General features: G+C 50.8%; 2 protein-coding genes and 1 pseudogene across 4 annotated transcripts; 2 read left to right on the top strand and 1 right to left on the bottom strand.

Moving 5' to 3' along the window:
• Positions 1-255: 255 nt before the first annotated feature.
• Positions 256-1,212, top strand: LOC101534322 (olfactory receptor 52B4). The gene has a single exon (XM_004590057.2). The coding sequence runs from the start codon at positions 256-258 to the stop codon at positions 1,210-1,212; it is 957 nt and encodes a 318-aa protein (XP_004590114.2).
• Positions 1,213-7,074: 5,862 nt separating this feature from the next.
• TRIM21 (tripartite motif containing 21) lies at positions 7,075-13,824 on the bottom strand. 2 transcript variants are annotated; one of them, XM_058663483.1, is made up of 6 exons: positions 13,368-13,824; positions 12,835-12,972; positions 11,641-11,871; positions 9,553-9,575; positions 8,809-8,906; positions 7,075-8,611 (listed from the first exon to the last, which is right to left on the bottom strand). In XM_058663483.1, exons 1-6 carry the CDS (start codon positions 13,776-13,778, stop codon positions 8,064-8,066), a joined length of 1,449 nt encoding a protein of 482 aa, XP_058519466.1. In that variant the 5' UTR covers positions 13,779-13,824; the 3' UTR covers positions 7,075-8,063. The 2 variants fall into 2 exon arrangements, with proteins under 2 accessions (XP_058519466.1, XP_004590115.2); XM_004590058.3 differs by having other exon boundaries at positions 11,641-11,865; positions 12,871-12,972.
• Positions 13,825-15,155: 1,331 nt separating this feature from the next.
• Positions 15,156-16,394, top strand: LOC101525204 (B-cell CLL/lymphoma 7 protein family member B-like; annotated as a pseudogene). The gene has a single exon (XR_192137.2). The product of XR_192137.2 is annotated as a B-cell CLL/lymphoma 7 protein family member B-like (transcript).
• Positions 16,395-25,128: the final 8,734 nt, after the last annotated feature.

Here is a 25,128-nt window from a genome sequence, read left to right as displayed (position 1 = left end):
TAGGGTCTATAGCATTCAGAAAGGAAGGCTTCTTTCTTACAGATGACAGTTTACCCTAACTTTAGTTTTAAGGTGATTAAAAACTGCTGAGATCACATAGGTAATGAACAAGTACAAAGAAATTTTAATCCTCATCTGCTCACTGTTAAATGGAATATGATTTGTTTTTTCCCACTCCAACCCATCCAGCTTTCTGGGAAGAAAGAAGTGACTACCAAATCCTCCACACCAGGGCATAGGTGACCTGAACTGGGCATGGCAACTCTTAACTCCACGGGCACCAGCCACCCATTCTTCATTCTTCTGGGCATCCCTGGCTTGGAAGAGCAGCATGCATGGATCTCTCTTCCCTTCTTTTTTTCCTACCTTATTGCCCTGCTTGGGAATAGCCTCCTCATCTTCATCATCATCACTGAGCGCAGCCTCCACGAACCCATGTACCTCTTCCTCTGTATGTTGGCTGTGACTGACCTCATTTTGTCCACTACCACTGTGCCCAAGGCCTTGGCCATATTTTGGTTCCAGGCTGGGGCAATCTCTCTAGATGGGTGTGTCACCCAAATCTTCTTCATCCATGCTACCTTTATTGCTGAATCAGGGATTCTGTTGGCGATGGCGTTTGACCGCTATGTGGCCATCTGTGATCCGTTGCACTATACCACAGTGCTGAATCGTGTGGTGATCACAAGGGTCGGCTTGGCTGTGGTGCTGAGAAGCTTCTGTGTGATTCTCCCAGATGTGTTCCTGGTGAAGCGATTGCCTTTCTGCCGTAGCAATCTGCTGCCACACACCTACTGCGAGCACATGGCTGTTGCCAAGTTTGCTTGTGCTGATATCCGTGTCAACGTCTGGTACGGCTTGTCTGTCCTTCTGTCTACGGTAGTGCTAGATGCCTTGTTCATCCTGGTTTCCTACAGTCTCATCCTCAATGCAGTCTTCCACCTCCCCTCCCGAGGAGCTCGGCAAAAAGCTCTGGGCACGTGTGGCTCACACCTTGGAGTCATTTCCATGTTCTACTTGCCTGGCATTTTTACCATAATTACTCAGCGGTTTGGACACCATGTGCCTCTCCACACACACATTCTGCTGGCCAATGTGTGCATGTTGGCCCCTCCCATGCTGAACCCCATCATTTACGGGATCAAGACCACGCAGATTCGAGAGCATGTGCTCAGTACTTTGTTTTCACAGTGGAAATGTTGCCAATTTTGATGGCTCACATGGTGGTGGGATGTTTACCAATACAGGGTTTCATTTGCTTTTTGTTGCTTTGCAGAGATTTATGAATTAAAGGGCCCACAGACTGTAAGCAAAGTGACTTGTCATAACTTTGAAAGGTTGCTATGCGACCTTGAATGGGCAGAAAAAAGCACAAACTTTTGGATCTGATTTATGTTCGACTTCTGGCTGTACTAACACTGATGTGTTTGACCTTGGGAAAGTCACTTATTCTCACAAAATACCTTTCTTAGCACAAGCTTAGGGAAGCAGAAAAAGAGGACTAGCAAAACCAAAGTAACCAATTTAAATAATGAGACAATTTTACTCATGATGGACTTATCCAGGGAATCACAGTCTAGGCAGAATTCATATTAATGGAATCATAGACACAGATATCATTTAAAATATGCTTCGAGTTAGATATGGGATGGTGTCATAATCTGTTTTTTTTTTTGTGAACATGTCCTGATTGTCACTAAAGGATAGCACAGTGATCCAAAAGTAGAAACAGGATCTTGAATTTACATGATACAGAGTAAGCAGTGGCTACATATTTTCTTCCCTTTCTACCTTTGTTTTAAAAAATTTTGGTATAATAACTTTTGCCCTTCCTAATTCAAGAGGAAGTTGTAGAATTAAATAATCAGAAATTCAACAGAGCTTATTTAAATTTTAAAGGACAATGTTAATTAGCACTGGTATAATCTTTTATTTTTTCTCAAGATTTTTTTTATTAATTATTTTGCATTAGGTGACAGTTTCATAGGCTCTGGGAATCCCCCCCACCCCTCTCCACGCCCCTCCCCCCTGGTGGATTCCTCCACCTTGATGCAGTATTACAGTTCAAATTCAATCAAGATTCTTTCCTTGCAAACATATACCAAGCATAGAGTCCAGCTACTTATTGTCCAGATGGGTTGAACAGTTTCTTGGGGAGACCATTTCTGGTCCGAAATTAAAGCTGGTAGAATATCATCCCAGTCAATTAAGAGTCCCAATATAACATCAACAGCAATTTGCAAGATTATGGAATTGACATGGTTTTGAGTAACCAGTATGTTAAAAAAAAAAAAAAAAGAAGAAAGTTCTTAACCACAACCTATGATTAGCTCATTGACATTTCAATTTTAGTTTATATACAGGACCGGCTGCTATATACCTTAAAATGGCTATAAGGTACCATTCAGCTGTCTCGTGTCTATTTCATTTTAGTATTTAGCCATTTGTTGTGTTGAAATATAATTTTGCTGATCTTGGCAGATTTTAGGATAATCTAGACTTGCTTGTAACTCTAACAAGACATTTGTCGATAATTAAGGTGCAGAACATTTTTTTTTGGGGGGGGGAGGGTGTGCAGGAAAATCCTCAACACCATGGTGAAGAGTGACTCATCTTTGTGTCCCACCAAGTGAGGCATGAGCCAATCCATGCCAGCTCTTTCCTGTCAGATTCTAAGCTCTACTTTTTGTTGTTTGTCTATTTATTTTAGTTTTTTTTTAGTTTGTATGATTGTTTGTTTGCTATGAGGGGTTTTCAGAGCCATCCCAATGGTCATTGCGAGGGAGGGTGGGGGTCCAGAGATGGAGCCAGGCTCGGACCAGAGAAAGCTCTCCTCCCTGGTCCCGAAGGACATTTATTGTTCTTCTGTTTCTGCGGACCGCTCAGGGCTTCTGGTTGTCTTTCCGATGACGTTGGTTTCTGCACGGTAGTGTTTGGACTTCTTCCATCCCCTTGCTGAAGCTCCGGTTGGGGGTGGGTGACCTCAGAGTACTCGGCCTCCGAGGGCATCCAATTCCCTGTGGCCTCCTTGGCAGTTGGGATATAGTCCTTGTTGCTCGTATTAATAGTTTGTGGTGAAGGTTCTCAAGATTATTTTTAAAAGAGGTTTTGTCTGTCTGCTGGTTCATTCTCCAGATGGCTACAGTGGCCAGAACTGGGCCATGTGAAGCTGGAAGCCATGAGCTTTGTCTGGGTCTCCCATGAGGTGCAAGGCTCAAGCATTTGTGCCATTCTCTGCTGTTTTCTCAGGCATATTAGCAGGAAATTGTATCAGCAGTGGAGCACTCAGGACTTCAACTGGTGCCCATAAGAGATGATGACACCTTACGGAGTAGCTTTGGTTGCTGCCATATAGCACTGGCTCCCTCTCAAGATAATTTGTGTGTAAAAGCAGGAGTCTATCTACATGAGCAATGGTTGGCTTGGGCAATAATTGTACAATCACAAAAATCTGTACTACTGGAAACCAAGTTGATATGCCAAAGTATTCAGATTTTGAGAAACAAGATTGTATCATTGTGACAGTCTTTCCCCACCATAATTATCACATGCTGGTCAGCTTCACTGCAGAAACACAAAGCCGAACTGTTTGATAACATTAACATCTTTTTTTCCCTATGATCATGACACATACACAAGCCAACCACTCTCAAGTAAAGTCTCATTTTTGTGAATTCTTTGGATTCCTCCTTCAGTTTATCTGCAAGACACTGGTTGACTCTGCCTGTGGATCTGGACTTGGCTCAGTAACATGGTCTTCTTGCCCCAGGATTTGTGGTTTAGGCCTTTTCTATTCTTACGGTCTTCCTTCACAGAACCACCTTCCTGTTCAGCAGACAGATCATTAGTCATCTTTAAAAACAGTTCATTCACGGCCTGGCACAATAGCTTAGTGGCTAGGGACCTTACCTTGCATGCACCAGGATTCCATACAGGCACCAGTTTCTATCCTAGCCACTCTATTTCCCATCCAGCTCCCTACTTGCAGCCTGGGAAAGTAGTGGAGAACAGCCCAAAGCCTTGGGACCCTGCACCCATGGGGAAACCGGGAAGAAGCTCCTGACTCCTGGCTTCAGACTGGCTCAGATCTGGAGGTTGTGGCCACTTGGGGAGTGAACTAGCAGATGAAGATCTTACTCTCTCTGTATATCTGTCTTTCCAATAAAAATAAATTAAACAAACAAAAAACAAACCATTTCATCCAGAAACTCTTTTCAAGGACACTGACATCTTTTTTATTTTTTTAAAGATTTATTTATTTTTATTGGAAGGCGGATATACAGAGAGGAGGAGAGATGGTTCACTTCCCAAGTGACCACAACAGCTGGGCTGTCCTCGACTGCTTTCTCAGGCCACAAGCAGGGAGCTGGATGGGAAGCGGGGGTGCTGGAATTAGAACCAGTGCCCATATGGGATCCCAGTGCGTTTTAGGCGAGGACTTTAACTGCTATGCTATTGCATGGGGCCCCATCTTTTTAATTTTCTAATGGAATAGTTAGCTAATGGCAATTTTAGATTCTATTTTAGATAAGAAGCATCACAGCTTAGTGTATTCCACCTTAAAAGTGCTCAGAACATTGGCATTTTGGCAAAACCCTGTAACACAAACCTATTTTATAATGCAGTGTTGACTGTGTCATGCTTACTGGCTGCTGTCCTGAGTATGGAGCACAGAATGGCTATATGGGTATGCTTCTGCACCAAGACGAAGTCGAAAAATGCTAAGTGAAGCACTGTAAATTTGGGATAGTTTATGTACTTCTAGATAAATATTCCCCCCAAATATAGAATACATACACAAATTCTGCTAAACATATACAAGAGGGGCTGGCATTGTAGCATAGCAAGTTAAACCGTCGTCTGTAGCACCAGCATCTTGCGTGGGTGGCGGTTCGAGTCCCAGCTGCTTCACTTCCAATACAGCTACCTGGCAATGCTTCTGGGAAAGCAGTGGGAGATGGACCAAGTACCTTCACTCCTGCACCTTGTGCCTGGCCAGCCCTGGTGGTTGTGACCATCTGGGAAGTGAACCAGAGGATGGAAGACCTCTCTCTGTGTCTGCCTTTCTCTTTTGCTGTAACTCTTCCTTTCAAATAAATAAAACCTTTAAAAAGCATGCGTAAGAATATTCATATTTAAAATATGTAAGAGGAAAAGGATGAATGATAATAAGGCTGCCATCTCTCTACACACAGAGGCGTGTGAAGTAAAATTGTTTTTTAAGCTTTTATTTATTTGAAAGGGAGAAAGACATTGGTTGTTTTCCATCCTGTAGTTCACTCCACAATTGACCACAGTTGCCAGAGATAGCCAGCCCAAGGCCAGGGGCCAGGGACTCCATCTGGATCTCTTCTGTGGCTGACAGGAAAGCAAATAATTGGCTATTTTCTGCTTTTTCAGGTGCATTAGCAGGGAGCTGGATAGGAAGTGGAACAGCCAGGGCAAGAAAAAATTTGACTCAAAATTCTAATGGCTTACAGTTAAAAATAAAAAAAATAAGCGTAAGAAAAAGTTAACATTTCTTAAAGCTGACATAAAAAAAGATAACACAAAGAACTTTATGCAAAGTAACTTTGAACACAGTACTTTGACTCAATCAAATGGCTAAAATAGAAACAGCAAGCTAATGTTGAATGCTACTTTATAGTTTGAAATTTGTACTAAGATGAATGCAACAAATCTGAAACTACTGTTAATTGGTATATGAAAGAGTACTTGAAAAAGTTCATAGAAAAGTGGAAAGATGTCTTAGTGCAAAAAAAAAATCCATGATGAGATTTTCATAGTATGCATTTTCCATCTCTGTGGAAGATGGTCAGGGGTGGTATTATTTTTAAAGATTTATTTTTTTTATTAGGCAGATTTACAGAGAGAAGGAAAGACAGAAAGATCTTCATTCCGCTGGTTCACTCCCCAACTGGCCTTAACGGCTGGAGCTGAACTGATCCAAAGCCAGGAGGCAGGAGTTTCTTCTAGGTCTCCCATGCGGTGCAGAGTCCCGAGGCCTTTGCCTGTCCTCCTTGACTTTCTTAGGCCACAAGCAGGGAGCTGGGTGGGAAGTGGAACATCTGGGAAACAAATTAGTACCCATATGGGATCCTGGCACATGCAAGGCAAGGACTTCAACCACTAAGCTACCACGCTGAGCCCATGGGTGGGGATTTATTGCACTGATAGGATCTCTTTGGATGTTCACTTCCCATAGTGAAGTGTGTTGTTTAAGTCATGTTTCCACTTCCAATCCAGCTTTCTGGTAATCTGCACCCTGATAAAGCAGCAGATGATGGCAGAAGTTCTTGGGTCTCGCCACCGAAGTGGGAGGTCTGGATTGAGTTCTTTATTTCCTCCCCTCAGTCATTTATTCCTAATTACCACAATGAAATATTTTCATTTCCCTTTACAATCACACTTTAACACTCTAGTAGGTAAATATATGAAAATGTAGCTGATGGGGAAAAAATAAAATGCAAATTCTGTTCCTCAGGAGTGTACAGAAAGCCTGCAAACAGTAACCAAATCCCAGGATGTTAATTTTATTTGTCAAAGTTTCATTTTTTTGTCCTCTGTATTAGTTGTCACAGAACAAACTTGATGGGAAGTGAAGCAGCTGGGACATGAACCAATGCCCATGTTGGCACCTGCAGGTAGAGGATTAGCTATTTGAACCATTGCACCAGCCCCCATGATTTCATATTTTCAGCCCCCATGATTTCATATTTTATGGCTAAGTAGTATTCCAATGATATACACATCTTGGTTTCTTTATCCAGGGACAAGTTCTAAGCTATAAATAAGATGTTATGGATATTTGCTAGTGGCTGTACCTTAAGATTTGTTTTCTATGTCTTTCCAACGTCAAGAGGAAACGTTTAAGAGGAGTTGGTGTGGTCATACAGACAAGGAGGATATGGACAACCCACCTCACTGTCCCTTTTTGGTGCTGTATTTTTGCCCTCCTGAGTCTTCTCTCACTTTGCTTGATGTGCTTTGCAGAAGCACCCGGAAAGTAATCGAGCCAGTTCTTATAATAGCCTGGTCTGCTGACTTGGAACCTAGGCTGACCGTCTACCAGGCTCACACTTCCTCATAATTGAGGATGCAGTCACACCCACTGCATTCACAAACCTTCTGTTCTCCCTTAGTCTTCTGGAAAAGCCCAAGTAAGGGGAATTTCAAGAGGAATGATATCAAAAGTGGACATTCCAGGAGGAGCCAGAATGTCTCATTTTCCAGGAATAAAAAAAGTTGAGGGGCCCTGGCCTTGGCCCTCCACCAGTGCCATTCACTAGTCAACCAAGAACATGAAGAAAGGAATTTGAGTTCTGCCAGAGACACAGAGGCCCAGAAAGCCAAACAAACTCCAGTTAAGCTTTGTCTTAAAACCAGGAGTCCCTTCAACATGAAAGGGGACCTCCCCTCAGGCAGTGATCGCAGTCTCAAAATTCCTGAAGTTTTCAGCCCTCCTGAATATTTTAGGTTCAGAAATGGGGGAGGAAAACTCATGCAGGAAAAGTGTGCAACAATAAATAGTCAACCATACTTAAATTTGTAGAAAATGGACTTGACACATTTATTTTGGTGAAAAAATTTGAGAAAGCCTACACATGCATGTGATAGTATCATTTCCCATGATTATTTTGAAGTAAGGTACATCAATATGAACCAGGGTTGCCAAGTATTTCAGGTTTAAGGAACAAAGGTGGAACAGAACAGACAGACGCACAATTGTTTTTGGAAGCAAATTCACAAACCATCCCAGATGTACTAGAGATTTGGCCCAAGGGGATGGAAAGGCTGTGACAGAACTTGAGGTAGCTACTACATATGGTTCAGGTGAGTCTGGGCTGAGAATGCGGGGTCTGCTTCATGGGAGGGAACCAAAGCAATTCAGAGCCTTGATGCTGATGTTGAAGGTCACCTGATGGCTGACTTTCAGGGACCTCCCTGCTAAAGCCTGTTCCCTGGGGTCCTAAACCTTGGCAGGGGCAAAAGTGGCTCCATTTCTGGGAAAAAGAGGCAGGGTCTGCGGGGCAGCAGAGCCCTCAGTGATCTGTAACTCCAGACTATGCCAGCTCCAGTGGACAGAGAGTGAGAGGGCCTGCATTTTCCCCATCATTATTGAAGCCAGGGCTGAAGAAGGGCCGCAGAGGTCCAGCAAAGTCACACTCCGAGAAGGTGTAGATGAGGGAGCCATGGTCAGTGACATTATAGAATGAAACAATGCCAGCTTCACAGTCCAGGAAAATCCCAACTTGGTGCGGAGGCACATGAAGGTAGAGGGGAGTCCGGGAGCAGGTGCCAGCCTCATACGTTTTTGTGTTCCACAACCAAATCGTCCAGAAACCTCTCTCAGGGCTGAGCATAAAGACCTCCTTCCTTTGCACTGAGGCTCTGCACACCCCCAGGTCCCAGGCCGTCTTTCCCATCACATTGACTTCCCAGTAATACCGTCCAGAGGTGAAGTACTGGGCACCAAGGACCATGGGGTAATTCTCAAATCTCTCTTCGTCCTCTGGCACCTCCTGCTTGACATCACCAAGCCTTACTTGTCTCAGATCCTTTGAAATGATGAGCAGTGGGTTGGCTGTTTGTGGATCCAGCGTGATGTGCACTATAGGAAGAGAAGCCCAGTGAGGTCTGGCCCGTGGGGAGTCGGGAACCCTGTGCATGCAGTGGGGGATCTGTGTATGCTCTAGGAGGAGGTGGGGGCTTGTGAAGAATTATATTCCCTCCTATCTTTGCCCCACCTGTCATCTCTCCATACTGCTTTCCATCCTCCTGCCCCACACCCACAGCCCCTTGTCTTACCGCCACATGTCCTTAGCATCTCCTTTAGCCCTGGCACACGGCACACACTCAGGTTGGGCGAGTTGACTGTCAACTCCTTTAGGCTCCAGGATTCACTCCTGTGGAAAAGAGTTTGAGACTCTTCTACTCCTTCCATTTCATCACCTTATCCCCAAACCCTAAGGCTACAACTCCTTGGTCAGGGATTGCAATAGTTCAACATAAACTTACACTTGGGTTTGGGTTTGGGTTTGGGTCCCCTGAGCTGGGGCAGGGGTGGGTGTGAGAGGGTGTATCCAGCAGCTCCTGGTTCCCAAAGTCTCTACATTTTTCTGCAAGCCTGGGCTCTCCATGTGAGCACATCCTGCTTTATTTCACAGGCAAGGCAGGTGGCCTAGGCTGAGTCACTTCTATGCGGGGTCTGGCCCAGGTTGTGGGCCTAACAGCTCTTTGGTAGGTTTGTAACTGGGTAGATTTCTTCTGAAAAGTCAGACCCAGCAGGCTAGAGCCTCAGAATTTGCTGCCCTTTTCCTGTTTGTTGGATTTTTTTGGGTGAAGACATTACAGCCAGATTCCTCTCGACAGTTTGCAAACTGAGCTGTCCCTTTGTAAAATACCTCCTGGTCTCAAATGGTTTAGAGAGGGTCTCTCTGAGAACATGGGGGCAGACATGGGACACTACACGGCATGGCTTTTTAAAATCTGTCACACTTATCAGCGGTATCGGATTCCTACTGCTCCCTCTTCTTAAACAAAAGTTCTTACCTTGCCAGGGTGACTGTCACCTCCTGAAAAGAAAAAGAGTAAGTTTATTCCTGTGACCCTGGTCCCATGGGTCGTGTGTCTCAGTCTGTGGTCTCTGGGACTTTGTGCTGAGGCTCCAGAGAGGATTCTGGCAAGCTTGGAGCCTGCAGCATGTGTGGATGCTTCTGGGGTACACAGAAATGCAGCACGGGTGAGACCCAAAGCTGGAACACTCCTCAGTTTAAGGGCTGTGCTGCAGAAACCAAATAAGTAAGTCCATGTTCACGGAGGGAGGAAGGTACAATAAGGGTGACCACAGCCAAGCCTGGCTAAAGCCCAGATAGTTACATTGAGAAAATGGCCAGGGAAAGATGTCCAGAAATGGTTCTGTTTCACTGTGAGCTTGAGCTCCTGGGTAAAGAGGGCAAGGTGACTGTCCTGTGTGTGGTGAAGGTTTACTCTTTCTGTATGTGACATCAAATTATCCTTGAATGTTTTGTTGTGGGAGTTGAGAGACTTTACATGGGAACTGGTAGTCTCTCAGGCCTGTCAAAAGTGCATTTGAAAGCCTTGTTGGTAACAACATACCACACTTGATCTAAGCCAAAAGCCCAGTCATTTAACTTCCTTTAAAATATGGACTTCTGAAAAATTTCTTTTCTTGCGCAATTGTTGTGGCTAGGACTTACTTCCCTATATTGAATAGAATTATTGAGTGTAAGCATCATTTTCTTGTTTGAGTTTTGAAGAAAATCTGGAGTGGTTTGGAACCTGCATGAATTGAGCTCCACTTGCATTTCTGATCCCATTTTCAGAGCAGATCTGGTAGGCAGCAGCTGGTGGCCTGGGTGCTTGGATTCTTGCCACCCACATGGGAGACCTGGATGGAGTTTCTGGCTCCAGGCTACAGATTGGCCCAGTTCTGGCTGTAGTGAGCATCCTGGGAACTGAGCTAGCAGCTAGATGGAAGAACCTATTCTGTATTTCCCTCTCTGTCTTCCTTTCAAGTAAATAATCTTGAGAAGTGGAAAAACAAGCCTAGTTGAGAGTCAAATGGAAGACAGCCTACTAAGTCAAGCCGGTAACACAGTTTTGCACAAACTAGAAAGCTTCATGATCACATGTGACAGGGATAGCAAAAAGGTACAGGGAAAGAACTGTAGAGCAGAAAGGACTGTTGAGACCATCTGTCCAGTTTCCTAAAATGAGGCAAACACATTGGGTCTACAAAAGGAAAAGGGTTTTCCCAGAGCTCTGGGAAGACTTGATGGTGGGCTGAGGTGGACCAGTGTTGCTCTGTGTTCCATCTAGTGCTTTGCTATATGACACTAAAACCTTCTAGGACTAGACACTTTTAAAAGGGATGAAATCCACAAAGGCTCTTAAATAAGGATTGTTTGTGTTAAAGGCAGAGTTGGGTGTGGGGAGAGACAGGAGAGGGAGGTAGAGAGGAAGGGAAAAATGGATGAGGCTGGCAGCAGGGGGGAATCAGAGAAGGGGTGAGACAAGCAGGGGGAGAGACAGGGTGGGGAGACGAGGAGAAAGGAAGAGATTATGTTGGTTCACTTCCCAGATGGGTTTAATGCCAGGCCATGCTGAAGCCTGGAGTCCGGAATTCCAAGCATCTGTCCTCCAAGGATGTACCTAGGAAAGCAGTGGGAGATGGTCCAACAGCAGAAAATTGGATCAGAGTTGGAGCAACCAGGACTAGAACTGGTGTCCACGAGATGCCGCCATCATGGGTGGTAGCTTCCCTGCTGTGCCACAATGCCAGCCCACATTTTTTCCTTTGTCACAAAAATCTGTGAAGATATATAATAGGATAATCTCCATTTAAGATATGGGAAACCCAGTGCATGGAAAGAACTTTCTCAGTGTCGCTTCTAACACATACCAGTATGAAACTAAGGATGCCCATTTCTGTTAACTGTTGCATGGAATATTCCTCCAGATGTGAACTCTTCTATAGACTGAATATAAACCATTCACGGATCCAAATTCCAGCTTGAGTTTTCTAAGACTACTGCAGATGCCACATTTGCCTTTGAGCTGATGGTAATTCCAGAGTTTTCCCTTTGGTCCCTCTCTGGACCTCCCTCCCGGGCTCACCTGTAGCAGCTCCAGGGCCGAGCCCCGACTCCTGCGCTCCAGCTCTGAGATCAGCTCCTGCAGGGCCTGGCTCTGCTGGGCCAGGTTGGCCTCCATCTCCCCCAGCATTCTCAGCTGCTCCTTCTCTTCCTTCTCCAGCCTCTGCAGCTGCCTCTGTTCCTCTTCAACCAGGAAGTTGTGCTGCTGCATGAACTCGGCGTGAATCCTTGATTTGTGCATCTCAACCTTTGTCTTTGGTGTTCAGGGAAAGAGAAAGGTGGTTTTTGTGAAAATCTCCCCAAGTTTTGGGGTTGGAGGTGTTGGAACTTAATTCTCTTAATTCTCTCACCTGGACACTTACCACTTCGGTGCTGACTAGGAATAAGCACGCATGCACACACACACACACACACACACTTAGTTTTGATGAAGACATAAGTGAGTGAGGCTTCTGGGACTAGCATCAGAGGGGTGCCTCAAACTGTTTTCCCAAACTCGGCCATCATCCAAATGTGACTCCATGAGTCATAACATAATATCTGTTCCCAACCCCAGTGATCTCACACAGGCAGGCTCACACTACTATTCCCAAGTCTCGGGAAAGGATGGCTTCGGTCATTCTTCATGTCCCCACTCCTGCTAGCAGCTGGACAGTTGCCTAATGATGCAGGATGACCCCTTGAGTTGTCACAATCTGATCCACTGCTCCTGCATTCCAAATCTTTCTCTGGGGAATCTACCTGGCCTTGAGCTTCTTGCACTCTCCTCCACTTCCTGGCGTACCTCACCTGTACTAGCCAGTTGCCAGAGTACAACAAGCCTTGGTTGTCCACTATCCTTTGGACCAGTGACCTGGACACAGCACAGCCATTGTCTGGTCACGTTGGTTTTCCCATCACAGGACTGAATGGATCCCTGAGGTCCATTCCTCTCAACTCCTGCAAGGCACAGCCTTGGGGCCTCTTTTCCAGAATAACCCTGTCCCACACAATGAAGTACTGAAGCTCTGGTAGCCTTAGTCTGGGTGCAGAGGGGCAGCAGCTTTGCAGGACCTTGTTCAGTGAATCTGTTCCTGTCTAGGAGTTCTTTGAGCTTCCATCCTTTCTTTCTCCTCTATCTGGAGAGGATGGCTGGCTCTTGGAGAGTGAGATACACTATCACTCCACAGACAGGCACTGTCAGGGCTAAGGCTTTCCCGACTCTAGGACCCTGGACCTTGCCCAGCCTTCCGAGTGTCCCCTCCTCTTTGACTCTTGCCTTCCACTCTGCTCTTTTTGTTGCAACATCCACTTCCAACTTCTCAGCCATCTCCTGTTGTTTTCTTAGCTTTTCCAAGGCCACCCGGAGCTTTTGCTGGAAGGAGAAAAAAAGGCGGTAGGTTAATCTCCAAACAGACCAAGAAGTAGGGTAGGGTGGCATGTGCTGCTGATAAAAGCCTAAGAGCAGAAAAAGAGTGAGGACTGAGGCCTGACTGGGCACTTTGGAAAAGGCTCAAAGCATTTCTTATAAAATAGAGCAATGCGCCTGGCAGGATGGGGGCATCTATCACTCCTAGTTGATCAGGAATCCACAAGGAAACAAGTGTTGCAGCATTTCCCATAGTGCTCGCAATGAGAAGGTCATGTTGAGCCTAGAGCACTGCTTAGATTAGACATGACAGAAGGGAAGTGCTCCTTCCCCCCCCAGTCTCTGAGCTCCCCAGGGCCCGTCTCCCTTGGATCTATTCACACCTCTGTGCAAGGCTTCACCTGGTACTCTTGGGCAGCCTCCTCAATAGGGACCTTGTGGCGGTGGTTGCGGTGTTTCTGGTATTGGGCACACACCCAGCAAAGGAGCTGCCCATCTTCCTCACAGAATAGGTGAAGCATCTCTCCATGCTTCGGGCACTGCTCCCCTGGCGTGTCGTCCTTGGCAGCCTGGCTGTTTTGTTGCAGGTTCTCTACCACACTGGCTAGATGCCGATTGGGCCGTAGGTTCCTGAGCAGAAAGGGGTTCCTGCACAGAGGGCAGAGGCCACCCCCATCCTTCCCAAGCTCCGAGATACATTCCTGGCAGAAGCTGTGGCCACATTTGATGCTCATGGGCTGCACCATGGCATCCAGGCAGATGGAGCACGTGACCTCCTGCCACATGAGTGCTAGGGTCGCTGTTGAGGCCATTGCTGGGACCGTCCGGGTCCTGTCAGGCAGTACTGCTTAGATGTTGGGAAAGAAAAGTTTGAGATCTGCATGACAGAAACAGAATAAAGGAAAATCTGAGAGAATGAAGTGGGGGACCTGGGCAAGAGAAAAGATCATCAACCCAAACAGCAGGGGAATCTCTTCCACAGTACGGCTCAGTGACCCAGCTGGACAGAGCTGCCGGAAGAGGGGGAGTGGTTCAGATCAACCTGACAGTTTTACTTTCGTGATGATCATACCTGCCTCCATCCCCAGGGCCCCGCCTGGAGGAGGACATGATATGAGCGGCTGGTTGCCAGGTGCCTTCCTTGTGCCAGAGAGCGACCTGCTTTGTGTAACATCTTCATTCATCTTTATAGGTACAGGGTCTCTCTGTCCCCCCCACTGTATTTGTAATGTATAAAAATATATGGGGGAGGGCATAAAAATCCATGGAAAATGTATATTATGAATGGATACATGGATTTCAAAGTTTTTTTGCACCACTGAAAAATTCCATTTTCATTAACTTTTTGAAATACACACAGGCAGATATGAATGAACTTACGAACTTATTTTAGGGCCAAGAGTCTTGAACCTGAACACTAAACATCCTGTCCCGCCCCTTCCCAGCAGAAGCCTTTTGGGGTTGGAGCCTGAGTTTCCCCACATGGGCTCCTTTGGGCGACCCTGGGGGCCACCTACCCCTAACTTTGCCTTTCTCTTAGTCCCAGCCCAGGTACCTGCTCAGGCGTCTGAGCTCCAATCCAGCTGCGACTCCTGAAATTACTCTAAGCCGCGCTTCTTCCCAGGCAGCGGGGAAGGATGGTCGGGCTAGGGTAGAGCCGCCGGGGGCTGCAGAGAAGTTGCCCACTAGCTGGAAGGCAGAATCTGCAGCATGCACTTCAGCAGCTTTCGGTTTCACTTTCAGTTTCCTCTAAGACGCAAGTCCTCCAGGGAAAGGGAGGGGAGTGGGAGGAGACACAGGGGAGGGAGCAAGGGAGGAGAAAGGTGGGGCGATGGAGAGGAAATGGGAGGGACTTGGCGGAGAAGGGAGAGGCGTGGGAGGAAAGGGAATGCTTTTCAGGTGGTTGAAGGCAGAGAAGGATCCTGGTGACCCTCACAGGCTGTCACCTGCTGCGTAACTCATTCCTAGTGACATCCAGAGGTGGGAAATTTATTCTTCAGGACCCCCAGGAGGGATCCACCCCCCCAGGTGGTAAGGAGAGGACCTTGAGCATGGAGTACATTTTTGTCACTGAGCTAAGGATCTTTTCTGGGTATGTTATTTGTACTCATCTTAAAAATACACAGGGAATTTAGCATCTTAACCATGGTCAATGTATAGTTGAGTGGCATTAAGTATTGTCACCTTGAATTGGCTTTCCCTCCGATACCTCTGCTAATTCCTCCCTCCTCCTTGAATTCCAGGATGAGAACAGCAACCAGAGCTCTGTGTCCGACGTCTACCAGCTCAAAGTGGACAGTAGTACCAACTCGAGCCCCAGCCCCCAGCAGAGCGAGTCCCTGAGCCCAGCACACACCTCCGACTTCCGCACGGATGACTCCCAGCCCCCCTCCCCCACTGGGCCAGGAGATACTCGGAGGTCGCCGATGAGCCCCCCACCCTCACCAAGAAGGATCCTGTGCCCCTGGAGACACAGGTGGCTGAGGAGGAGGAAGATGCGAGTGCCCCGCCTCTGAAGCGCTTCTGTGTGGACCAGCCTGCAGTGCCGCAGACAGCGTCTGAGAGCTAGTAGCACCTGGCGCCCTCCATCCGCATCCAACCCCTGCCTCTATTTATTGCGTTCTGACTCTAGCCGTGATGCTGGGGTCAAGGGCAAGCGTGGGGGTGCAGAGCCTGCACGTAGGAAGCGTTCAGCCTGAAAGCAGACCATGGACTCTGGTCACTGCATCACCTTCCTGTTCCTGGCACCTGCTTGCTAGGCAGCTGAGCAGAAGAGCGCTCCTGTCTACTTTCCCAGGCTTTCTGTCACCCCCTGGGGCAAGACCTCTGGACAAAGCTGCTGGTGTGTGTGTGTGTGTGAGAGAGAGAGAGAGAGAGAGAGAAAGAAAGAAAGAAAGAGAGAGAGAGAGGTGGGAGGGGTCCTGCAAGAGTACTTGAAAGGAGACAGCGGCCAGTGGGACTGTGCCACAGGCCGTGGGCCCTGTAGGCTGCTGTTGGGAGGTACTGCGTGGGGCTTTGGAGGATGGGGAAGATGAAAGGCCATCCCTGCTCTGCTGGGCATCTCTGCCCCCACTGAGGTGGGTTCCCATTGCTGAGGGTGCCCTATGCCCTGCCCCTGACAGGCACACATGCCCACAGCTCCCTGCCTACCTGTACATGCCATTCCTGCCTCTCGCCAGACACTCTGCCTCAGCCAGAATTCAGGGTTCTGACATCAGCACCCATTCTTCCCAGTACTGCTTCTGCTCAGACTTTCTAGAAAGTTCCCTCTTATTTGAAATCTGCATGTTCAGTTGAACTTTGTGATTTATTTTTGGTCTCAAAGAAGTTTAAGAAAATGGAAATGGACAACAACGAGTAAAGACATATTTTAGCACTGAATAGAATATTTTAAAAATTAAACTATTTGAAATGCGTCAAAAAAAAAATCATCCCGGATTGAACTCCATACTCCGACAGTAACTCACTGTGTTTTCTTCCTCCCATAGCCTAGAAAGTCCCATTTTCTGTCTGAATTTGACAAGTGTAGGTGTCTAAGTGGGATCAGATTATTTAGAACATCTTTATGGCTGGCTTACTTCATTAACACAATGTACGCAAGGTTCACCCATGTTAAGATATAAGTCAGGTCTTTAAAAATATCTGAAAGGCAGAGTTACTGTGTGTGTGTGTGTGTGTGTGTGTGTGTGTGTGTGTGAGTGAGTGAAAGAAATTTCCCATCCACAGGTCCATTCCTCAAATGGCTGCAGTGGCCAGAGCTGGGCTGATCTGAAGCCAGGAGTTTCTGGATGTCCTATGAGTGCAGGGGCGCAAGGACTTGGGCCATCCCTGCTTGGAATGCTCACATCTCTATTATAGTGGCTGCTTTGAGTTCTACTGTTTCAGATCCAACTTCTTGCCATCCATGTGGGAGACCTGAATGGCTTCAGTCTGGCCTAGCTTTGATTACTGTGGGCATGTTGTAGATGGAAGATGGATCTCTATCATTGTGCCTCATTGCTGTACCCCCTGTCCTGTCTGCTGCAGGCATGGAGTAGTCCCTGATAGGGGCAGGTAGAAAAGAATGCAAGGTTCAGCAGTGTAACTGGTGCTGGCACTGCTGCTCACCAGCGGTGTGCCCAACTCTCCAAGCTTCATTTCACTCATCTAGTAGACATTTTCAAACATACCCTACAGGATTATTTTGGTATGTCCAAGAGCTTTCACACAGATGATTGACACAGAGGCATAGCTGCTAGTCTTCCCTTGGTAACATTCCATAACAAATTTACCACTGACTCCAGGCTGTCTTCACTCTCAACAGTGCTTTGGCACTTCAAAGTTCTTTCTGTGGAGTGGGGGTGGGGGTGATCCAGATTGTTATTCCTGAACTTCAGTGTCTGCAGCGTTCCTGCCTAACATATCATTGTCATTGGAAAGGAGAATGAAGAATCTCTCCTGTGTGTGCTTCAGGCTTGAGGCATGGGCTCTGTTGTCCCTGTTGTATACCAGCAACTCAAGTTCTCCTACGTAACAGGGTATGTCTGATTTCCCCCGCTCTCTCATTCTGGCTTGCCATCTTTGGCAAGCTCCAACTTTCTATTCAGCTTTCACTGGCTCTGTGGCTTATCACTCTCTGGCGCTCTGTCCCTCAAGGTCTGTCTCTGGCTCACTTGTTCTGTCTCTCACTGGTCCTGTGTCTGTGGTTTTGGGACTCCCTCTTGGCTCTCTGATTCTGGCTGGCTCTGTTTCCTTTTCTTTCTCCCTCTCTGTCATCGTCTCTGGCTTTCTTCCCATCTCCCCTCTCTAGCACTATCTTTGGAGCTGTCTGGCTCTCTGTGCTCTGTTGCTGCCTCTGGGATATGCCAGTTTCTCTCACCGTCCATGTCTGTCTCTCTCTAGCTCACTCTGTGGCTGGCTGGCTGTGTCTCCTTGGCTCGTTCTTTGTTGCTCTCTCTGGCTCTCACTGTTTCTCTGGCTGTTTCAGACTTTGTCTCCCTCTCTGTTGCAGTGTGGCTCTCTCCCTCTGTGTGTCTATATGAAACTCCCTGGTTTTGTGTCTCTTCCTCTCTTTCTTTGGCTATCTCTGTGTCTGACTGCTCTTTCTCTGCCTCTATCTCACCCTCTCATTCTGGCTCTGGCTATCTCTGTCTGCTTCTCTCTCTCTCTCTCTTGCTCTCTGTCTGCCTCTCGCACTCTCAGTCTGCCCTCTCTATCTGGCTCGCTCTCTGCCCTCTCTCTCTCTCTCTGCCCTCGCTCTCTCTGGCTCTCTCTCTGACTGCCCTCTCTCTTGGGCTCGCTCTCTGTCTGCCCTCTCTCTAGGGCTTGCTCTTTGTCTGCCCTCTCTCTCTCGGGCTCGCTCTGTCTACCCTCTCTCTCTCGGGCTCGCTCTCTGTTTGCCCTCTCTCCGGCTCGCTCTCTGTCTGCCTCTCGGCCTGTCTGTCGGCCTCTCTCGCTGTGTCGGCCTCTCGGACTCTCTGCCTCTCTCACTCTGTTGGCCTGTCTCGTTCTGTCGGCCTCTCTCGCTGTGTCAGCCTCTCTCTGTCAGCCTCTCGGCCTCTCGGCCTCTCTCTGCCAGCTTGTTTCTGCCGGCCTCTCTGCCTCTCTCTGCCAGCCTGTCTCTGTCGGCCTCTGGGCCTCTCTCTGCCAGCCTCTCGGCCTCTCTCTGCCGGCCTGTCTCTGCCGGCCTGTCTCTGCCGGGCTCTCAGCCTCTCTCTGCCGGCCTGTCTCTGTCGGCCTCTGGGCCTATTGGCCTTTGCTTCCCTCCCATTCTCTCTGCCTTGTCCTCTGGCTCTGTCAGTGTGAGCTAACTTCTCTCTGGGTCATTCTCCGATTGTCCCTCTTATTCTCTCTGCATCTGTCTGTCTCTCTGGCTCTGTCACTGGCCCAGTCTGTGTCTGTTGCTGATTTGTGCTCTCAGTGTCTCGTTCAACATCTGTCTTTCGGTCTCTGGTCCTGTCTGTCTGTTTGGTTCCAGCTCTGGCTCTTGTTCCTTCTCTCCATCTGGCTCTGCTCTCTTTCTGTTTGTGTCTCTCCGTTTCAAAGAAGTCTTTAAAAACAAAAACTATTTCGAGTTACTTTCTCTGTCCTACTTCTGATGAGCAAATCTGCTGTATTTCCTGTCTTTCCAAGAATGAGCATGAATTCCTTTCCTGGACAAAATGTCACATCACATTATTTTGCATTTTGCTCTTGACATCCCTTTATCCTGCATGTCTTCTTTAAAGTCTGTGTGTTGTTAAAGTATGTTCCAGAGCTTATGGAACAATCACTCAGTCTGCTGGTTCATTCCCTGATCAACCACCATGTCCAAATGAGGCTGAAGCCAGGATCCAGGAAGTCAACTAGGTCTCCCACATGGGCAGCAAGCAGCAGTCATTGCAGTCACCAGTGCCATCCAAGGGTTTGCAATAGCAGCAAGCTGGAATTGCTTTCTCATTGAAATATCACTTGCTTTATGCTACCTTTAACTTTGACTAGATGACCTGGCCAATTCTTCTCTAATACTGACAATGCCTAAACCCAGTTGGCAATGAGATTATAACAGAACCTGGGAAACCCAGTGTGCTCGGATTGATCTTGTAATGAGAATTGGGGAGAACTATGAGCATGCCAGTGAATAAGCCCATGTTTGTTACATAACATCTCAATGAAGCCTCCCCTTCGATTTTTAGAGTGGAAATTGATTTTTATAGCCTAGATATTTGTTGTAGGACCACTTGGATAACAAGGAGTTATATTCTGGTTCTATATGAATAGTAGTTCATATGTTGACAGTGTTTAACGTCTGTATATGTAAGACCAGCACATCCCCATAGTCTCATATATAAAGCCTTGTCCTTTTCTTCCGTACTGACTACAGAGTAATGGAACAGTTCAGCTTTTACATATGCTTTACTGCTTCTTAGGGCCACAGCTACTTGAGAATTGGATTGGTGACTGGTTAATATGTAGGTAAGTCAATTCCACTTTTCAAAAACTATTTCAAAGACTGTAAGGTTTTTAGAATGAGTTTCTACTGTGGCAGTGCCTAAGGAGCCTTGGGACTCGGACTGGGGCTGACAGAGCAGAATGGGCTGGGAACATCTGTGTGTGCTTGGGTCCCAGGCAGGCCAGTGGTGGATAGAGGTGGAGGAGTGTAAGGTCTTTGAGTGGGCCAGGATGGGCCTCTTCATAAAACCCACTGGCAGATGTGAGTACCAAGATGGGGTGCAGGACAGGTGGGGTTGGACTGCAACACCAACCAGTTCACATTAGGACTGGGGCTGGAACTGAGGGTAAGCTGGGCTGAGCTACAGCACCAGCTGGCAAATGCCAAGGTGGAGCGGGCAATGCCAGACTGGGCTGTAATACCCACCAGCACACATGAGACCCTAGGGGGTGGGCAGGGAGGACTCCCCTGCTGGGCTACTGCTGCTGTTGAGAGTGAGAGCTGGAACTGGGGCAGACCAGGCTAGGCAGGGCTAGAAAGCTCAATGGCCTACATGTGAACTGTGTTAGGGGGAGAGCTTGGCTGGGCCAAGTGACCATATCCACTCAAGCATACATGAGCCAGAGTAAGTACAGGCTGATTAGGCTTTGTTGCATCATCAGCTGACAAGTGCTGGCAATGGGGGCAAGTTCTATTAAACTAGACTTCAGAACCACCTAGAAAGTGCAAGATCCTGGGGCTGGGAGGGGACATGTTAGGGGAACTGTGGGCATCCGTCTGAAGCACTGCAGCTGCCACTGGTGAGCCCGACAACCAGGGCTGGAGGTGGACCTGGCTGCATAGGCAGAAGTACCTGTGTGGGCTGAATAGTGGGGTCTATGGGTTGAGCAAGGCTACAGGACACAGTGGCATGTACAAAAGCTGAATGGTATGTGGGAAAGATGGGACAAGCGTGCTGCATAAACTGGCATGCACAGGAACCAGGGCTCTGGACAGGCCTAGCGAGTTATTGGGGTTGCCCCAACTGTGCTGCAGTTCCTATTGCTGTACATGAGTGCCAAGTGTGTGGTGGGCAGGGTTGGGCCACATCATCCATTGGTTTGCATAAGAGATGGGGCTGGACACAGAACTGACTGGGTAACTTCAATCAACATGGTTTGTTTAGGCTGGTAAAGGTGATGCACTAAGCCAGACCCATACTGGCTAGCACACACAGGAGTTAGTTCTGGGACCACCTCGGATGAGGTTTCTTTGAAGACTACCTTCCCCCACCTCATGGACCCCTGGACTCAGAACTCCAACTGCTGGAGTCCAGCTCCAGCTGAGTTCAGAACTCGCAAAGGGTGTGTGGATGAGGTGCAAAGAGAGAAAGAAACAGACCACTAGGATTCCTTGATCATTGTGGACAATGCGAGAAAGCTGTCCGCTTTATTTTTACAGAAGAAGTCAAACTCTGGCTTAGACTTTTACATCATGGTCAATGGATGTGTCTAAGGATAATTCTGCAGTGTGTTTTACCAAAGGCAGGATGTTATCGATCCTGGCGCCATGGTGGGGAAGTTCTCAATAGATGGCGCATATTAATCAGTAACAGATTCCTACTACACTCCGCATTCTACAACGTGGTCTTGAATCAGTTAAGGCCGGAAAGACATCAAGAAGGATGGAAGTAAAGATCAAAGAAAGAGGGAAAGGGTAGATGCCCTCTACACCTGGGGACAGAACACACATGATTGGCATATGGTCAATGGGGGCAGCAATAAAATGCCCTTTTGCTAAAACGGTATCAGAAACATCAACTCCCAAGCTCACATTGGTAGTAAACATTAAATCCAAAGTAAATGACAGAGATCTAAGCGACGTTGCATGGTCCCTGCCCTGCCCTGCCCTGCCCTGCCCTGCCCTGCCCTGCCCTGCCCTGCCCTGCCCTGCCCTGCCCTGCCCTGCCCTGCCCTGCCCTGCCCTGCCCTGCCCTGCCCTGCCCTGCCCTGCCCTGCCCTGCCCTGCCCTGCCCTGCCCTGCCCTGCCCTGCCCTGCCCTGCCCTGCCCTGCCCTGCCCTGCCCTGCCCTGCCCTGCCCTGCCCTGCCCTGCCCTGCCCTGCCCTGCCCTGCCCTGCCCTGCCCTGCCCTGCCCTGCCCTGCCCTGCCCTGCCCTGCCCTGCCCTGCCCTGCCCTGCCCTGCCCTGCCCTGCCCTGCCCTGCCCTGCCCTGCCCTGCCCTGCCCTGCCCTGCCCTGCCCTGCCCTGCCCTGCCCTGCCCTGCCCTGCCCTGCCCTGCCCTGCCCTGCCCTGCCCTGCCCTGCCCTGCCCTGCCCTGCCCTGCCCTGCCCTGCCCTGCCCTGCCCTGCCCTGCCCTGCCCTGCCCTGCCCTGCCCTGCCCTGCCCTGCCCTGCCCTGCCCTGCCCTGCCCTGCCCTGCCCTGCCCTGCCCTGCCCTGCCCTGCCCTGCCCTGCCCTGCCCTGCCCTGCCCTGCCCTGCCCTGCCCTGCCCTGCCCTGCCCTGCCCTGCCCTGCCCTGCCCTGCCCTGCCCTGCCCTGCCCTGCCCTGCCCTGCCCTGCCCTGCCCTGCCCTGCCCTGCCCTGCCCTGCCCTGCCCTGCCCTGCCCTGCCCTGCCCTGCCCTGCCCTGCCCTGCCCTGCCCTGCCCTGCCCTGCCCTGCCCTGCCCTGCCCTGCCCTGCCCTGCCCTGCCCTGCCCTGCCCTGCCCTGCCCTGCCCTGCCCTGCCCTGCCCTGCCCTGCCCTGCCCTGCCCTGCCCTGCCCTGCCCTGCCCTGCCCTGCCCTGCCCTGCCCTGCCCTGCCCTGCCCTGCCCTGCCCTGCCCTGCCCTGCCCTGCCCTGCCCTGCCCTGCCCTGCCCTGCCCTGCCCTGCCCTGCCCTGCCCTGCCCTGCCCTGCCCTGCCCTGCCCTGCCCTGCCCTGCCCTGCCCTGCCCTGCCCTGCCCTGCCCTGCCCTGCCCTGCCCTGCCCTGCCCTGCCCTGCCCTGCCCTGCCCTGCCCTGCCCTGCCCTGCCCTGCCCTGCCCTGCCCTGCCCTGCCCTGCCCTGCCCTGCCCTGCCCTGCCCTGCCCTGCCCTGCCCTGCCCTGCCCTGCCCTGCCCTGCCCTGCCCTGCCCTGCCCTGCCCTGCCCTGCCCTGCCCTGCCCTGCCCTGCCCTGCCCTGCCCTGCCCTGCCCTGCCCTGCCCTGCCCTGCCCTGCCCTGCCCTGCCCTGCCCTGCCCTGCCCTGCCCTGCCCTGCCCTGCCCTGCCCTGCCCTGCCCTGCCCTGCCCTGCCCTGCCCTGCCCTGCCCTGCCCTGCCCTGCCCTGCCCTGCCCTGCCCTGCCCTGCCCTGCCCTGCCCTGCCCTGCCCTGCCCTGCCCTGCCCTGCCCTGCCCTGCCCTGCCCTGCCCTGCCCTGCCCTGCCCTGCCCTGCCCTGCCCTGCCCTGCCCTGCCCTGCCCTGCCCTGCCCTGCCCTGCCCTGCCCTGCCCTGCCCTGCCCTGCCCTGCCCTGCCCTGCCCTGCCCTGCCCTGCCCTGCCCTGCCCTGCCCTGCCCTGCCCTGCCCTGCCCTGCCCTGCCCTGCCCTGCCCTGCCCTGCCCTGCCCTGCCCTGCCCTGCCCTGCCCTGCCCTGCCCTGCCCTGCCCTGCCCTGCCCTGCCCTGCCCTGCCCTGCCCTGCCCTGCCCTGCCCTGCCCTGCCCTGCCCTGCCCTGCCCTGCCCTGCCCTGCCCTGCCCTGCCCTGCCCTGCCCTGCCCTGCCCTGCCCTGCCCTGCCCTGCCCTGCCCTGCCCTGCCCTGCCCTGCCCTGCCCTGCCCTGCCCTGCCCTGCCCTGCCCTGCCCTGCCCTGCCCTGCCCTGCCCTGCCCTGCCCTGCCCTGCCCTGCCCTGCCCTGCCCTGCCCTGCCCTGCCCTGCCCTGCCCTGCCCTGCCCTGCCTGCCCTGCCCTGCCCTGCCCTGCCCTGCCCTGCCCTGCCCTGCCTCTGCCCTGCCCTGCCCTGCCCTGCCCTGCCCTGCCCTGCCCTGCCCTGCCCTGCCCTGCCCTGCCCTGCCTCTGCCCTGCCCTGCCCTGCCTCCCTGCCCTGCCTTGCCCTTGCCCTGCCTTGCCTTGCCTTGCCTTGCCTTGCCTTGCCTTGCCTTGCCTTGCCTTGCCTTGCCTTGCCTTGCCTTGCCTTGCCTTGCCTTGCCTTGCCTTGCCTTGCCTTGCCTTGCCTTGCCTTGCCTTGCCTTGCCTTGCCTTGCCTTGCCTTGCCTTGCCTTGCCTTGCCTTGCCTTGCCTTGCCTTGCCTTGCCTTGCCTTGCCTTGCCTTGCCTTGCCTTGCCTTGCCTTGCCTTGCCTTGCCTTGCCTTGCCTTGCCTTGCCTTGCCTTGCCTTGCCTTGCCTTGCCTTGCCTTGCCTTGCCTTGCCTTGCCTTGCCTTGCCTTGCCTTGCCTTGCCTTGCCTTGCCTTGCCTTGCCTTGCCTTGCCTTGCCTTGCCTTGCCTTGCCTTGCCTTGCCTTGCCTTGCCTTGCCTTGCCTTGCCTTGCCTTGCCTTGCCTTGCCTTGCCTTGCCTTGCCTTGCCTTGCCTTGCCTTGCCTTGCCTTGCCTTGCCTTGCCTTGCCTTGCCTTGCCTTGCCTTGCCTTGCCTTGCCTTGCCTTGCCTTGCCTTGCCTTGCCTTGCCTTGCCTTGCCTTGCCTTGCCTTGCCTTGCCTTGCCTTGCCTTGCCTTGCCTTGCCTTGCCTTGCCTTGCCTTGCCTTGCCTTGCCTTGCCTTGCCTTGCCTTGCCTTGCCTTGCCTTGCCTTGCCTTGCCTTGCCTTGCCTTGCCTTGCCTTGCCTTGCCTTGCCTTGCCTTGCCTTGCCTTGCCTTGCCTTGCCTTGCCTTGCCTTGCCTTGCCTTGCCTTGCCTTGCCTTGCCTTGCCTTGCCTTGCCTTGCCTTGCCTTGCCTTGCCTTGCCTTGCCTTGCCTTGCCTTGCCTTGCCTTGCCTTGCCTTGCCTTGCCTTGCCTTGCCTTGCCTTGCCTTGCCTTGCCTTGCCTTGCCTTGCCTTGCCTTGCCTTGCCTTGCCTTGCCTTGCCTTGCCTTGCCTTGCCTTGCCTTGCCTTGCCTTGCCTTGCCTTGCCTTGCCTTGCCTTGCCTTGCCTTGCCTTGCCTTGCCTTGCCTTGCCTTGCCTTGCCTTGCCTTGCCTTGCCTTGCCTTGCCTTGCCTTGCCTTGCCTTGCCTTGCCTTGCCTTGCCTTGCCTTGCCTTGCCTTGCCTTGCCTTGCCTTGCCTTGCCTTGCCTTGCCTTGCCTTGCCTTGC

This window comes from Ochotona princeps, chromosome 4 (genome assembly GCF_030435755.1).
Source record: "Ochotona princeps isolate mOchPri1 chromosome 4, mOchPri1.hap1, whole genome shotgun sequence".
NCBI classification, from domain to species: domain Eukaryota; kingdom Metazoa; phylum Chordata; class Mammalia; order Lagomorpha; family Ochotonidae; genus Ochotona; species Ochotona princeps.
Note: the sequence above shows the minus strand (reverse complement) of the source record. Positions and strands in the feature narration are given on the sequence as shown.

What these genes read in the sequence shown, in the direction of transcription:
- LOC101534322 (XM_004590057.2), top strand. Translation starts at nt 256, where the DNA reads ATGGCAACTCTTAACTCCACGGGCACCAGCCACCCATTCTTCATTCTT.
- TRIM21 (XM_058663483.1), bottom strand. Translation starts at nt 13,778, where the DNA reads ATGGCCTCAACAGCGACCCTAGCACTCATGTGGCAGGAGGTCACGTGC. An exon ending in AGGCTGCCCAAGAGTACCAG is followed by an intron (nt 12,973 to 13,367) that starts GTGAAGCCTTGC and finishes TTCTCCTTCCAG; the next exon opens with CAAAAGCTCCGGGTGGCCTT. An exon ending in GTGACAGTCACCCTGGCAAG is followed by an intron (nt 8,907 to 9,552) that starts GTAAGAACTTTT and finishes TCTTTTCCACAG; the next exon opens with GAGTGAATCCTGGAGCCTAA.